Source organism: Teleopsis dalmanni, chromosome 2, assembly GCF_002237135.1.
Source record: "Teleopsis dalmanni isolate 2A chromosome 2, ASM223713v2, whole genome shotgun sequence".
Lineage (NCBI taxonomy): Eukaryota > Metazoa > Arthropoda > Insecta > Diptera > Diopsidae > Teleopsis > Teleopsis dalmanni.
The window spans coordinates 125,173,188-125,187,019 of NC_051847.1; the positions used below are offsets into that span (position 1 = coordinate 125,173,188).

Sequence of the window (13,832 nt, forward strand, 5' to 3'; positions counted from 1 at the left end):
GCAACAATTGGTTTGGAGCTTCCCCAACCAAGTTTTATGACATAGCTCGGCAGTACTTCCTCTTCAGGAATTTACCCTTGAAGGACTGAAATTACAAGTTCATTGATATTTTAAAAATAGAGAAAAACAAAGAAATTATTTGTAAACATTCTAGATTAAAATGGTTGTTCCTATAGAAACTTATGTTGCCTTTATAAACAATCTTCTATGTAAACAATTCATTAAGAAAAACAAAAATAAACAAATATCAACAGTTTGTCGTTGTAACAGTAGTTAAATAATCTGTTCACAGAAAATAGAAGATAGTAGTAAGCCATCAAGCAAGATGGCAAGATAGTACCAAGAGTTTGTACTATGCATAAGTGATGATTTGATCCTCAAAACTTTCTTACATATAGTACAAAGATAGCAAACCTTAGATCTCAATATATTATATATAGGAATGTGGGCGTAATAAATGTAAGTAATACAATCGACCACAATATTTATTAATTTAATAACAATACATTATATAACATCAACAATCAACAAGGATATAATCTAAACTGTAAAAATATCTCCAGACATTTACAGACTAAGTTAGGCACAATTTAACAAAATCCTGAACCAATGAAAGTGGTTTATAAATTAATACGAAATATAATACGAAACTATCGGTAACCGATAGTTGAATCAAATATAAGAGTTATTTAGACATATACACCTCATATATACGATATCCTTAATGTGATAAAATGATAAACGTTACAACATTATCCTTGAATTTTTTCCCGTAAAAATTGAAAAATTAAATTGTCAAAGCAGTCGATTTTGTTTTTGTTAAATTTATTTTATGTTATTTAATTTTTTATAGAGTTATACAATTTAAAAATTAGATGATTACTGATAAAAACTTGTCTTACTTAGGTTTTCAATCTATTTACCGAACCACCACGTGTGACTATACCTTCAGATATTTGCGTAGCAGCAAATATTTTTAGATGATAGCACTAAGCCCAAATTCAAAAAAATTCAGACCTATACATATAGGTAAAGGTAAAATAACCGAAATTCTTAAAGTATTCAAAGACAACAACTTTATATACCAGACGCTAGTATTCGAAAACATGAAATGTTAAGGATTATGATGACCAAATATTTTAAAAGCATTAAAATCTACACCCACAGCTATTTTCGGAGATTCATTGGAGCATAGAAAAACTATACATTAGGGTTTTTGGAAAACGTTAATTTTTTAAGCATCAAGTTTTAATAAAGTCTAAAAGTTATGAATATGATTGATGATAAAAAAAAAATTTAAAATGTGCAAAATTATTCTCCCATTTGCGCAAAGTACCTAAAACATGTAAAAACACGAAAAATTAAAATACGAAAATGCAACCATGAGTGTGCAAAAATAGCAAATCGAGCGTTTGACGTTTAAAAAGGAGCATGGCGAAATACGACGCGTAGAGTGGAGGTTTTTTTGGTTGCTTTGGAGCGAATGAAATAATATATATATTAAAAACTGCTACTATCAATATAATAAATAAACAAGGTTAAAATCTTAAAAGCTTTGCAAACTGTTTTAGTTTACAATAACTTAACAAAAATCAGAAGTGGGATAAACAGCGCCTAGCCGAAACGTGTGAGTGTGTCCTTGGGAGCGCTAGCGCTTCAACACATTAACATGCGCGAAAGCGAAGTTAAGGTATAAAGAAAAACAAAACGAAACGGGAACGAAATTTGTTGTTTATAAATTAACGGCGGTAATAAAATGAGAATGGTGAAGTTGAAGGATATGCGTTTAAGCGAGCTGAAGGAGGCGTTGGAGGAAGAAGGTTTAGATACGACGGGCAACAAAGCGCAGTTAGTATTGCGTCTGACAGAGCACCTGAAAGCAGACGAAATCCGCGAGCCGGTAGATGTGATCAATTCACGAATAGATAATATGGAACGAATGATTCAACAACTTGTAATGGGCATAGAAAACGTGACACGAAGTAAACCTACGGAAAACGTGAGCGAAAAAAATGAAAATCAGAAGACGGAAATTACATCTACAGTGGTTAACGATTTACCACAACATGGGTCGGTAAAAGATATCAGCGAAACGATACCCGTGTTCGATCCAACAGATAAAAATGGTCTTACAGTTGGACAATTTATCAATCGCGTCAAAAGATCTCTTAATGCATTCCAATGGAATGAAAAACAACTATTGCTAGCCGTTTATGGAAAGTTAAAAGGAGTAGCGCGGTTGTGGCTGGATTCTCTACAAGAATTTGATAGCGAGTGGAGCAGTTTTTCGAATAAGTTGCGTGCAGAATTTGATGTAAAATGTGACGAAGCTGACATTAATTTTGAATTGAGTCAAGCGGTACGTAATGTTAATGAAGGCATCATTGACTATTGTTTTCGAATTGCGGCACTTGGCCGACGATACAAGATAAGTGATAGTGCCATTATAAAATATACTCGCAATGGACTAAACGACACTAAATTGCAAGCGGCGATCGCACCGCTACGGTTTAATAATTTAAAAGATTTTCGCGAAAGTATTGAGGACTTTTTACGCAATATGCAACATGGAACGAACAAAATAGCTTTGGCAAATTCATCGTCAAATCCGATAATAAATTCGAGCGTAAGTGGAGACGCAAATGAAAACTCCGGACAGAAACAGTTTAGAACGGAACCGAAGGTTAGAGCTTGCTTCAATTGCGGTGAAGCGGGACATTTTTCGCGCGAATGTTCAAAGCCACAACGTAGACAACGGTGTAACAATTGCGGAAGAGTTCACCCAAAAGGTCAGAGTACGCACTGTGGGGAGTCAAGTGTGCGTCGAATTGAATAAATGGTAGACAATGTACAGCACTACTTGATACAGGTAGCCAGTGCAGTCTTATACGGAAAACAGTATCGAGAAATATTAATGGTCAAATTCAGTTATGTTCCATGAACATTTCGGGGTTCGGCGGTGGAAAGGTACGACTAACTGAAGGGGTTAGGGCCCAACTTGCCGTCGACAGTGTAAGCCAACTAATATATTTTTATGTAGTAGACGATAAAATGTTGACAACCGATATATTGCTAGGCCATGATGTTGTGTGTGGTCGTACAAATTCAGCGCGATACGTTTACTTTAGAGAAAACGCCAAGACACTTAAGAGTAAGAATAACTACGCGGGACCCTATATCAACGAACGAAATCAATTGTAGAAGCGATAACGATGCAATACGACGAGACTTGTGCAATCTCATTAATAGTAATAGAGACGTATTCGCCACAAGCTTGAGCGAAATAGGCAAAACGGGTTTAACGGAAATGAAAATTACATTAACAACCGATCAACCAATCGTACAAAAGCCTTATCGGGTACCAGCACCAAAACGGTCGGTGGTGGCAACAATGGTAAATGACCTTTTGGAAAACGGTATCATCCAGAAGTCAGAATCTCTGCCAGCCCTATTGTTTTAGTCAAGAAAAAGAATGGCGAAGATCGCTTATGCGTTGATTATCGGCGTATCAACAACAACACGATCAAAGAAATATTTCCCACCCCAAGTATCGAAGAACGGCTGCAAGAAGCGAAACAATATACTTATTTCACAACCCTTGATCTTAACTCAGGGTATTATCAAATACCAATAGCGAAAGAAAGCAGAAAATATACTGCATTTATAACGACAGACGGGTTGTATGAATTCAAACGTATGCCTTTCGGACTCAAGAATGCTCCGGCGGTATTCCTGCGTACGATGGCCAAGGTCAAAGAAATGACTCATCCTGGCGATATGGTGGATTTTATGGACGACATTGGCGTAGGCGGAAATACGGCAGACGAAATGTTTAGTAAATTACAACGAGTATTCAATGCATTACGTGAGGCGAAATTGATACTAAATATAAAAAAATGCATATTCCTAAATCGAGAGATCGAGTTTCTGGGTCATAAATTAACTTCAGACGGCATTAGCCCTGGTACAGCAAAAACTTTAGCAGTCGAAAACTTCGCAAGGCCCCGAAACCAAACGGAAGTACGACAATTTTTGGGTTTAAGCGGTTACTTTAGGAAATTTGTTCCAGGTTATGCGATCGTGAGTAAACCATTGCGACAGCTTTTGCATAAAGGCGTAAATTTTGAGTGGGGTAACGAGCAAGAGGGGTCATTCAATGAACTGAAATCGACATTAACGAGGAAGCCAGTTATGACTGCTTATCGATCGGATGCTGAGCATCAAGTACATACTGACGCAAGCTCAATTGGGTTAGCAGGCGTGCTGTTACAAAATGAGATGGGCGAATGGAAACCGGTCGTGTACTACAGCAGATCTACAACGATAGATGAACAAAAGTTCCACAGCTACGAGCTGGAAACATTAGCCGTTGTCGAAACTCTGGAGAGATTGCGTTATTACGTATACGGTAAACCGATCACGGTGGTGACAGACTGCAGTGCATTAAAAACAACGATGCAAAAGCGCGAGCTAATTCCAAGAATAGCCAGGTGGTGGTTACGTATACAAGATTTTGATATAAATATAGAACATAAAAGTGCGAAACGAATGGAACACGTGGACGCACTAAGTCGAAATCCGTTACTAAATGTTTATGAAGGCGACACAGCGGACATGCGTACGTTCAAGGTTGGACTAAACGAATACGACTGGTTGTTTGCGATGCAATTACAAGACGTAAACCTTCAGAAAATCGTGGCTGACGTGCAACGCGAAAATGGACTTGAAAGCGATGGTTATAAAATACATAACGGTCGGCTGTATCGTATGGTTGATGATAAGCTTTTATGGGTCGTGCCGAAACGTTTAAGACATCGAGTTCTTCGGGACTGTCATGATAGCGCAGGACACATGAGCGTTGAAAAGACGATAAACCGAATTAAAACCCATCTATGGTTTCCACGAATGCGAAACTTCACAAAGAATTATATTAAATCTTGTGTTGAATGTGCGTATAATAAACAGCCAGGGGGGAAAAGGGAAGGAATTTACCATTTCGATAAAATAGAACTTGTACCATTCAAGACCATACATATGGATCACTTAGGACCATTTCCTAAAAGTGTGAAACGAAATGAATATCTACTCGTTATAGTAGATGCTTTTACGAAATTTACCGTACTAAAGCCAGTTAAAAGTACCGCGACAAAGCACGTACTCAGCGCATTAAATGAAGTTATAAGTTACTGTGGAATGCCAACGAAAATAATTACTGATCGAGGGACTGCGTTCACAGCGAAAGATTTCGAGAGGTTTTGTACTCGGAACCATATTCGACATATTAAAAATGCAGTAAGAACTCCACGAGCAAATGCTCATGCCGAACGGACTAATCGAACAATATTATCGATGCTGTTACCAACAAATACGGTTGACAAACGATGGGACGAAAATATGGTAAGATTGCAATGGTGCCTAAATACGATGGAGAATGCGACAACGAAATGCACACCGTACGAGTTGCTGTATGGTTATCAACCTCGTGATATCGAGCGTTTGACGTTTAAAAAGAAGTATGGCGAAATACGACGCGTAGAGTGGAGGTTTTTTTGGTTGCTTTGGAGCGAATGAAATAATATAGATATTAAAAACTGCTACTATCAATATAATAAATAAACTAGGTTAAAATCTTTAAAGCTTTGCAAACTGTTTTATTTTACAATAACTTAACAAACATGAAAGTATGGGTAAGATATATCAATTTTTCGATAAAACAAAATACTCTATGATTTTGTTTTCTAAAAGTCTTTAAAAACTGGATACTAACAGCATAATCATAGAAATCGGAAAATTTGCAGATCTGTTATGCCAACAACTGTAGAACATAAAATAGTGAACAACTCACAGATAACTGTTTCCACAATAGTTAAAATTAACAACATAAGAAGATACATAAAGAGTATTATTTATTCAAATAATAGGTTATGAATGCATCTCGACCTAAAAGATCTATTGTGTGCTTAAAGGCCCAACTAAGACAATTCTAGACTATTTATAAATCTTGTAATTGTTATGAGCTAAACCTATCTACGGCCGCTTTCAACACGGTCTCGCGTCAACTTCATAGTAAAATTTTCATGCCGATAGTACATTCACTAGTTGTATTCTCCTTATTGATTTTTTATCAATCTTTAAGAGGAAGCACAACGGGTTTGTTCAATTTTGACTAAGTGCACATTGTTCTTGTGCATTTAAAGAAAGTGCTTAGGAACTTTTCGGTGTGTTTGTTATTTTCTTCCTTTCGATTTTGGAAAAAATCGGAGTAGGAGGAAGCATTTCAATCACCTTTGGAGTTATACAGACAGTGGCGGAGCTAGACCAACTCTGCACGACGGCGACATCAGAATTGCGAGGCCCCCTTTATAACCCAGTTTTATTGTTAATCAAATTAAAATAAACACAAATTAAAATAAATCAATTTTCCTACTTTGAGCCTCACTCAATTTTTTTTTAAATTATATTATAATTTGCGCCAGCTGCTATTTTTGCTTCAGTTTATAGAATTTCCAATGGAGATAGTCTCTCTTGGATCATAATAATTTTCTAGTACGTCTTAATCAATTTTAACTTTAAGAAGCTTCTTTCCGTCGAAGCTATACTGACTGGAACTGTGAACATGAATCTGGTTACTATAAAAACATTCGGGAATACTTGGAATATGGTTAATGCCATTATTAAACCAAATTGTTCAAAATATTTATTAAGTGCTTAGAATCCACAGTCGGTAACTTTTTGCGAGGCCACTGTGGGCGCGAGGCCGTCGGCCGTCGGCGGTCGCCGACATCGCTGACGCCTAGCGACACCACTGTATACAGATTATAATTTTCACATCAACTCCCATTCTTGGTGAATGTTGTTGCAAAAACTTCATTAGTCTTATATATATTATTATATTACATTATACTATTATTATATTATATTATATATATTACATATATTATTATATCTTTACTATACTGTATTTATAGTGGCATCTATATTAGTAATTATATTTACATTCAATTTATATTTATTATATACTGAATTTATATTGTACTTACATATATATATCTTTCTCGCTCATCTTCTATTCCACCTTCATTAATCCTTATTCTTCCTTTCCTTCCAAAATTATTCTCACCTTTCAAATCATATCTTAATTCTCCTGAGTTTACTAATTCTCTTTAGCAATTATGGAAGATGGCGATCCACAATCCTGTAAGGTTAGCTCTGATGTTAGGACGATCTCTCCATCCCCGTCATTGAAACGATCCAGGACTGTCGTTGACCCTTAAAACCGTAAGCAAGTTGATGAGCAACTTGCGTCAGTTTTAAAATCCGTTGCAGCCCTTGGGGCTGAAAACGCCCGGCTTCGTTCTAAAAATACCTTTCTTGCCACTAAGCTGGCGCTGCTACGGGCCCCACAAAAGACTTCCTCTTCTTCCCCCGCCGGAGTTACTGTACCCCCTTCTACCTTCACAGCTACCATCTGTATCATTACTAGTCTCCCTCAAGCCAGTGCCAAGTCTACTGTTCTCTTGGTTTCGGCCACTAAGTCTTCGACGCCACCAGCCATTACGGCCCGTGCCGTCAATGTCAAGGAGCTTGGCTCCGCAATAAAATCCGCTTTTTCCAATGCTGTTTATGAATTTAGGTAAATGCGTAAACGGCACAACCACACGTATCATTACTAAGAGTAAGGATACCTTTTACAATATCAGTTCTCTGCTCCGTGAGCAGAAAGTTAAGAGTTTTGCCTCCATCCCCTCAGAGGATCGAGTCACTCCTGTCCTCCTTGAGAGCTTCCCTTCATCCTATGATGAGGATGACTTGAAGTCGACGTGTCGACGGACTTATCTGAGTTCCCCCGCGCGCTTCACAAAGCGTAATCCTTCTCGATATGCCAATTCCTGCATTTGTGAGCTTCATCCTGTCCCTTCCACGGACGTTAAATCCCTTTTAAGTGTTAAGCGGCTTCCAATCTCGCAATGAGATCCCTCAATGCTCTAACTGCCAACGCTATTTTCACACAGCTAAGCTGTGCAACTACCCCCATCATTGTGTGCGCTGTGGTGAGACACATCCTCGTGGCGAGTGTCAACTTCCTCCTCCTGTTTTTGACCCAGTCACTCAGGAGTAACTTGCAGTCACTATTCTCAGGTGCTGTAATTGTGGTCAGACTGGTCATCTGGCCAATGACCGCTGTTTTGAATTTAAGAAGCTGCGTTTTCTTCGCGCCAGTAAGACACATGCGCAAAAAAATCCTCCCCTCATGTCTATTGACCTGAGGACCCCAATGAATTGAGCAACCCCTAAGTCCACTTCGCTGCTTAAAGCAGCTAAACCTTCCCCAATCCGTGCTCCTAAGCCTGCCTCCTTTCTCCCTGATATTTAGGGAGTCTTCGCCTTTGCTGCAGGCATTAAACAGCAGTACAGCCTTCTTTCTCACAAGAAAGCCTTTCTTGCCCAGATAGTCCTCGAATTGGCTTTGAAATGAATCATCTAAGGATCATTTGCATAAATGTCAATTCTACACACTCCAGTCTTAGGCGTACCTTTTTCGCGGATTTTGCTGAACGCAACAACTCCCATATCATCCTTGTGTTTCAGTCACGGCTGAATATCAGAGACGTTGTAGATGTCAAAGGATATAATTTTATCCGATTCGATAGGGACGGCGTCGGTGGGGGAGTCGCCATTTTGGCAAAAGACTTCCTCAAGTGTACTAGGATTCACATCCCTTCACTTGTTTCTCTATTGGCGGTTGGCAGTACTCTTTCTCGCTCCAACCGCCCTGATGTTAACATCTTTTGCGTCTATCATACTTCCTCTATTGTTTCGTACATTGTCCCTTGTGATCTGGGTACCCTTGTCTCCTTGTCCTCTTGTCCCTTTCCTTATCGGTGATGACTTCAATAGTAAGCACCCCTTTTCAAATAATTTTGCCTCTTGCCCTAGTAGCACTAGGCTATTCAACTGGCTAACTAGCAGCTCAGTCAGCTCTATTTTAAGTGTGGTAGATCCATCGGTTCCGACTCATGTCAATAATTTCATTGACTTTTTCTTAGCGGATGATCGCCTCCTTTCCTACCTTGGTGACCCACGAGTCATTGACGGCATATCTGACCACCAAGCAGTAAGGCTTGCCTTTCACGACTGCAGAGCTACTCGTGCCTGCCCTCGCACATTTTTTAACTCTCCTAGCACCAACTGGTCGGAGTTCAACCTCGCTCTCGACTACCGTCTTCTTAATTTAAATATCCTTGAACACAGGAACATGATTCCTGTGGAGATCGATTTTGCTGCCTGTACTCTTAAAAGCATCTTCGCCTCCATAATTGATGAGCATGTTCAGAAGGTGCGTGTTCGCAAATTTTATCAAGTTCCACTTGATGCTTCTATCGTTCACCCCATTAATCTGAGGAAATTGCTTCGCCGCCGAACTTATCGCCTTAGACAGGTAGCTTCAACGCAAGCTCATGCGTCCCAAGCCAACCTCAAGGGACAATGCGTCCCAAGCATTGTCATTTTCTTCCCGCAGTTCTCCGCTCACTGCATTAATGTTGAAGACACCCAAGGGTTTTTCACCCCATCCAAACTCATCGACATTCTTCAGCTCAAAACACTTAAAAAGTCATTTGGCACTGGCTGCGTGTCTTTCTACGCCATGAGGCGTACACACACTTTTTTAAAAAGTGTGACATGCTTTTCAACTATGCGTACAACACTGGTTCCTTCCCCCAGCCATGGAGGAAGGCCATGGTTTGTCCCATTGCCAAAAGTGACAAACCCAAAGTTGAACCCTTCAGCTATTGTCCTATTTCTCTTCTCAACTCTATGAGTAAGCTCTATGAGACTTTTATAGCCAGCAAGCTGAAGTCTTTCTCCTCTGGGAATAATATTATTCCACCTTTTCAGTTCGGCTTTAGGTGCCAAACCTCCATCGTCCATGCCCTGCATCATCTCCAAAACGAGATATGCGTAGGCTTTTTCAAAAAGTAGCCCACTGTGGCACTAAGTCCTGACATTGAAAAAGCCTTCGATACTGTCTGGTTTGAAGGCTTAATTCTTAAGCTTCACCAGTTCAGCTTCTCTCCTACGCTCTACAGTATAGTCCAAAAAATTTCTTTCCAACAGAACCTTTGAGGTTCGAGTTGGTTCCTTTCTGTCCCGGGTTTTTCCAATCGACGCCGGCGTCCCTGAGGGCTCGGTTCTTGGACCCCTCCTTTTCAACCTGTTTTGGCAAACATCCCGCTCCCGCGGACCCCTATTAAGCAAATCTGCTTCGCAGACGACTGCCTTGTCTTCATGCGATCGTGTAATCCTTACCGCGTCTCCAATGAGCTTAAAGCCCACCTTAAATCTCTTTTCGACTACTATACCAGGTGGAGGATTTAACTGAATTCCTCCAAGATCTCTGCCATTGCCTTTACTGCCCAGCAGCGTGATCATCCCAGAGGTTACAGCATCTCTAATATTAAGCTCAGGCTTAATAATTCTACAATTCAGCTTGTTCCCAAGCTGAAATATCTTGGCATTGTTTTCTTATCCCAGCATAACTTTATACCACATGTTGACTATGCCATCCGTAACGCCCGGTTCAGGCATACTCAACTTAAAACTGCACTTCAAAGACATAACCAGCTTAACTGCAAAGTTAACGGAAAAATTGTTTTGGGCTTTACACTTCAACTCGCTTAAAGCTTAGGCACCATTAAGGTTAATTTTAATTATAAAAATTAGGTCAGTATTTACGGAGAGCAAGTTTTAAACGAATAAATAGATATTATGGATCCGTGTAATAGTAATATGAATATAAATTTAATGTATTATACATTTAAGAAAAACTAAATCTCGTGTTATGTTATTATGTTATGGCAGCACTAAAAATAGACAACACGTCAATCTGGCAACACGACTACAAAGCAAGCGCATATTCACATATACACTCTATACAATGTGCGTAGAAAAAGCAAAACGGGAAAAACCAACTTCGTTTACTTGTGCGATAACAATACCTTAAGATATATTACAATAAGTTAATCATAAGAATCTTTATTAATTGAATATATAATAAACTCAATAAATGATTATTATAACATGTTACAAATTTCACCCAAAATTGTAGTACCCGATGATATTTCAAAATAAACTGCGAAAACTATGAATTCCAGATAGGTGTCGTATATGAAACCAGCATTGCTATTTTTATTTCCTTAAATTTAATGTATAGAACTTTAAAATAGGTTCAGCAGAAACCGATTAAAGATTGCAAAATTGATCAAATTTGACAATATCTGACAATACTCAGTAATGTGAAGAAACCCACTAAAAAATCCGAAACTGATAACAACGTCCATTAAAACTAGAACTGAAATGATCTGGAAATTTAAGCGGCAATACTTTTAGAATAATTTAATCTTTTATTAATAAAATCAAGCAGTTATTTCCAATATTGGATGATTAGAGAATCAATGGATATTATGAAATCATGTATCATATTACCTCTACAGAATACGTTGATAGCTTTTCATAAAGAAGAATTAAAACAGTAAATCTGAAATTTTTTAAACTAGTTGAACATAAACAGTAAAATTAAATTTCTTTGATATTCCCACATACAGAAAATAAAAATTTACCAAGTGTTATTTATTTATTGGATAATGATAAATAAATCATTCTTTTTCAATAAAAATAAAAGAAAAATTGGATGCCATGAACATTTCATTACACTGGATTCACACGAGATTTTTTTTTGTAATTTTAGCAGTCAATTGTTGTTGCATTCAATGCAAAATGACAATTTTTGACAGCTAAAATTACAAACAAAACCCTTATGTGAATCCAGTATTATGTGAATTACCTTGTGGCAGCACCAAAAAATATAAATAAAAGAACTGTCAACAAGGCACAAAGGAGACAACAATATCCGCAGTTCCCGCCAGTAGTAGTTTGGAAAAAGACAAAGCAGCACTTATCCATTACCAATACGGAGTGTTAAATTCGAAATAAAACCCAACATAACAAACCACTACATTGGTGACCAAGCCGACGCCGAATATAAAAAATGGCTACTCAAGAACAAAAGGAGATAACTGAAGACACTAACCCAATCAACGAAAACGCAACAATCACTGCAATAAAGCTGCCGATGCCAACATTAATAAAAAACAACATTGACCTTTGGTTTATTCAGTTGGACTACTGGTTCCAAGTCAACAACATAAAGGGCGATACTCAAAAGTTTGGCACAGTTATCGCAGCATTGGATGCATCGCTGTTAGAACAAATTTATAACACAATACAGAATCCACCAGCAACTCAGAAGTACGAAGGTATCAAGCAAGCAATAATAAAAAACTTTGCGGATAGTGAACAAAAACGCATACAAAAATTAGTTAGTGGTTTACAGCTTGGGGATAAAAAGCCATCCCATCTTTTAAGCGAATTGCAACGTATTAGTGGAAGCAAACAAGACGAACAATTACTGAAAGGGTTATGGTTACAACGTCTTCCTGTAGAAGTACAGACATGTCTAGCCACAATTCAAGTGGAACTACCTAAGATGGCGGAATTGGCAGACAACATAACCGAAACAATCCGTATAAACTCAACAATGCAAGGAACTTACGTCAATGCAGCTAACGTCCCTGCAGCAGCTCATATTCAACGTGATGCACAAATCGAACAACTTCAACGAGAAGTGACCAGACTGACGAAAATGGTCTCGAAATTATCAACCGAACACCGCTCAAGAACAAATCAACGTTCACGTTCAACATCCAGAAACCGGCAATGTCATGACGATAGTGAAGAAAAGACCAGTACAAATTGTTGGTATCATAGAACATATGGGTCAAATGCAAAAAATTGCAAGCAGCCATGCACATATGGCACAAAAAACTAAAACCGACTTCGTCTACGGCGGTAGAGGAAGTTGTAAACGAAACATCTACAAGACTGTTCGTCTATGACAATAAGACAAAAAAATTATTCCTAATAGACACGGGTGCAGATGTTTCACTTATTGCCGCCAAACAAAAAAATTCAAATACAAACAATAAGAACGAAAGAATACTCTACGCAGCAAATGGTTCTATGATCAAAACATTTGGAGAAATAGAGATAACTCTAGCTCTTGGCTTACGAAGAAATTTCACATGGCCATTTATTATCGCAGATGTAAACACTTCAATCATCGGTGCAGATTTTTTAAATCATTTCGGATTAATAGTAGACATAAAAATGAAACGATTGATCGACACATCAACAAAGATTTTCTCAGCCGCAAGTGAACGTAAGGTAAATGCGCAAAAAATATCAACTGTGAACACATCTTGCAAAATTGCAGATCTACTAAAAGAATACATCGACATCACTAAACCAACACCGACAAATCGCCAGGTGACCAAAGTCACTCACCACATATTAACAAAAGGTCCACCAATATGTGAGAGACCACGTAGGTTACCTCCAGACAAGCTAGCAGCAGCAAAAGAAGAATTCCAAAACTTAGTCACAGCCGGAATATGCCGTCCATCAAGCAGCAATTGGGCTAGCCCCTTACATATGGTAAAAAAACCAGACGGTAGTTGGAGACCTTGTGGAGATTACCGTCGCTTAAATGCAATCACCATCCCAGATCGTTACCCAGTTCCTCACATACATGATTTTGCACACATGTTATATAACCAAAAAGTTTTTTCAACCTGATTAAGGCATATCACCAGATACCAGTTGAACCGGGGGATATTCCAAAAACGGCGATCATAACTCCATTTGGATTATTTGAATTTACTAACATGGCATTCGGACTTTGCAATGCAGGTCAAACATTTCAACGCTTCATTCAC

General features: G+C 38.4%; 2 protein-coding genes across 2 annotated transcripts in view; both read left to right on the forward strand.

The window, feature by feature from the left end:
- Positions 1 to 13,832, forward strand: part of LOC119682735 (serine/threonine-protein kinase PAK 3-like) — a 491,650-nt gene that overhangs the window by 473,349 nt on the left and 4,469 nt on the right. The window lies entirely within an intron of this gene.
- LOC119675645 lies at positions 12,047 to 12,886 on the forward strand. The gene has a single exon (XM_038086852.1). It carries the CDS (start codon positions 12,047 to 12,049, stop codon positions 12,884 to 12,886), a length of 840 nt encoding a protein of 279 aa, XP_037942780.1.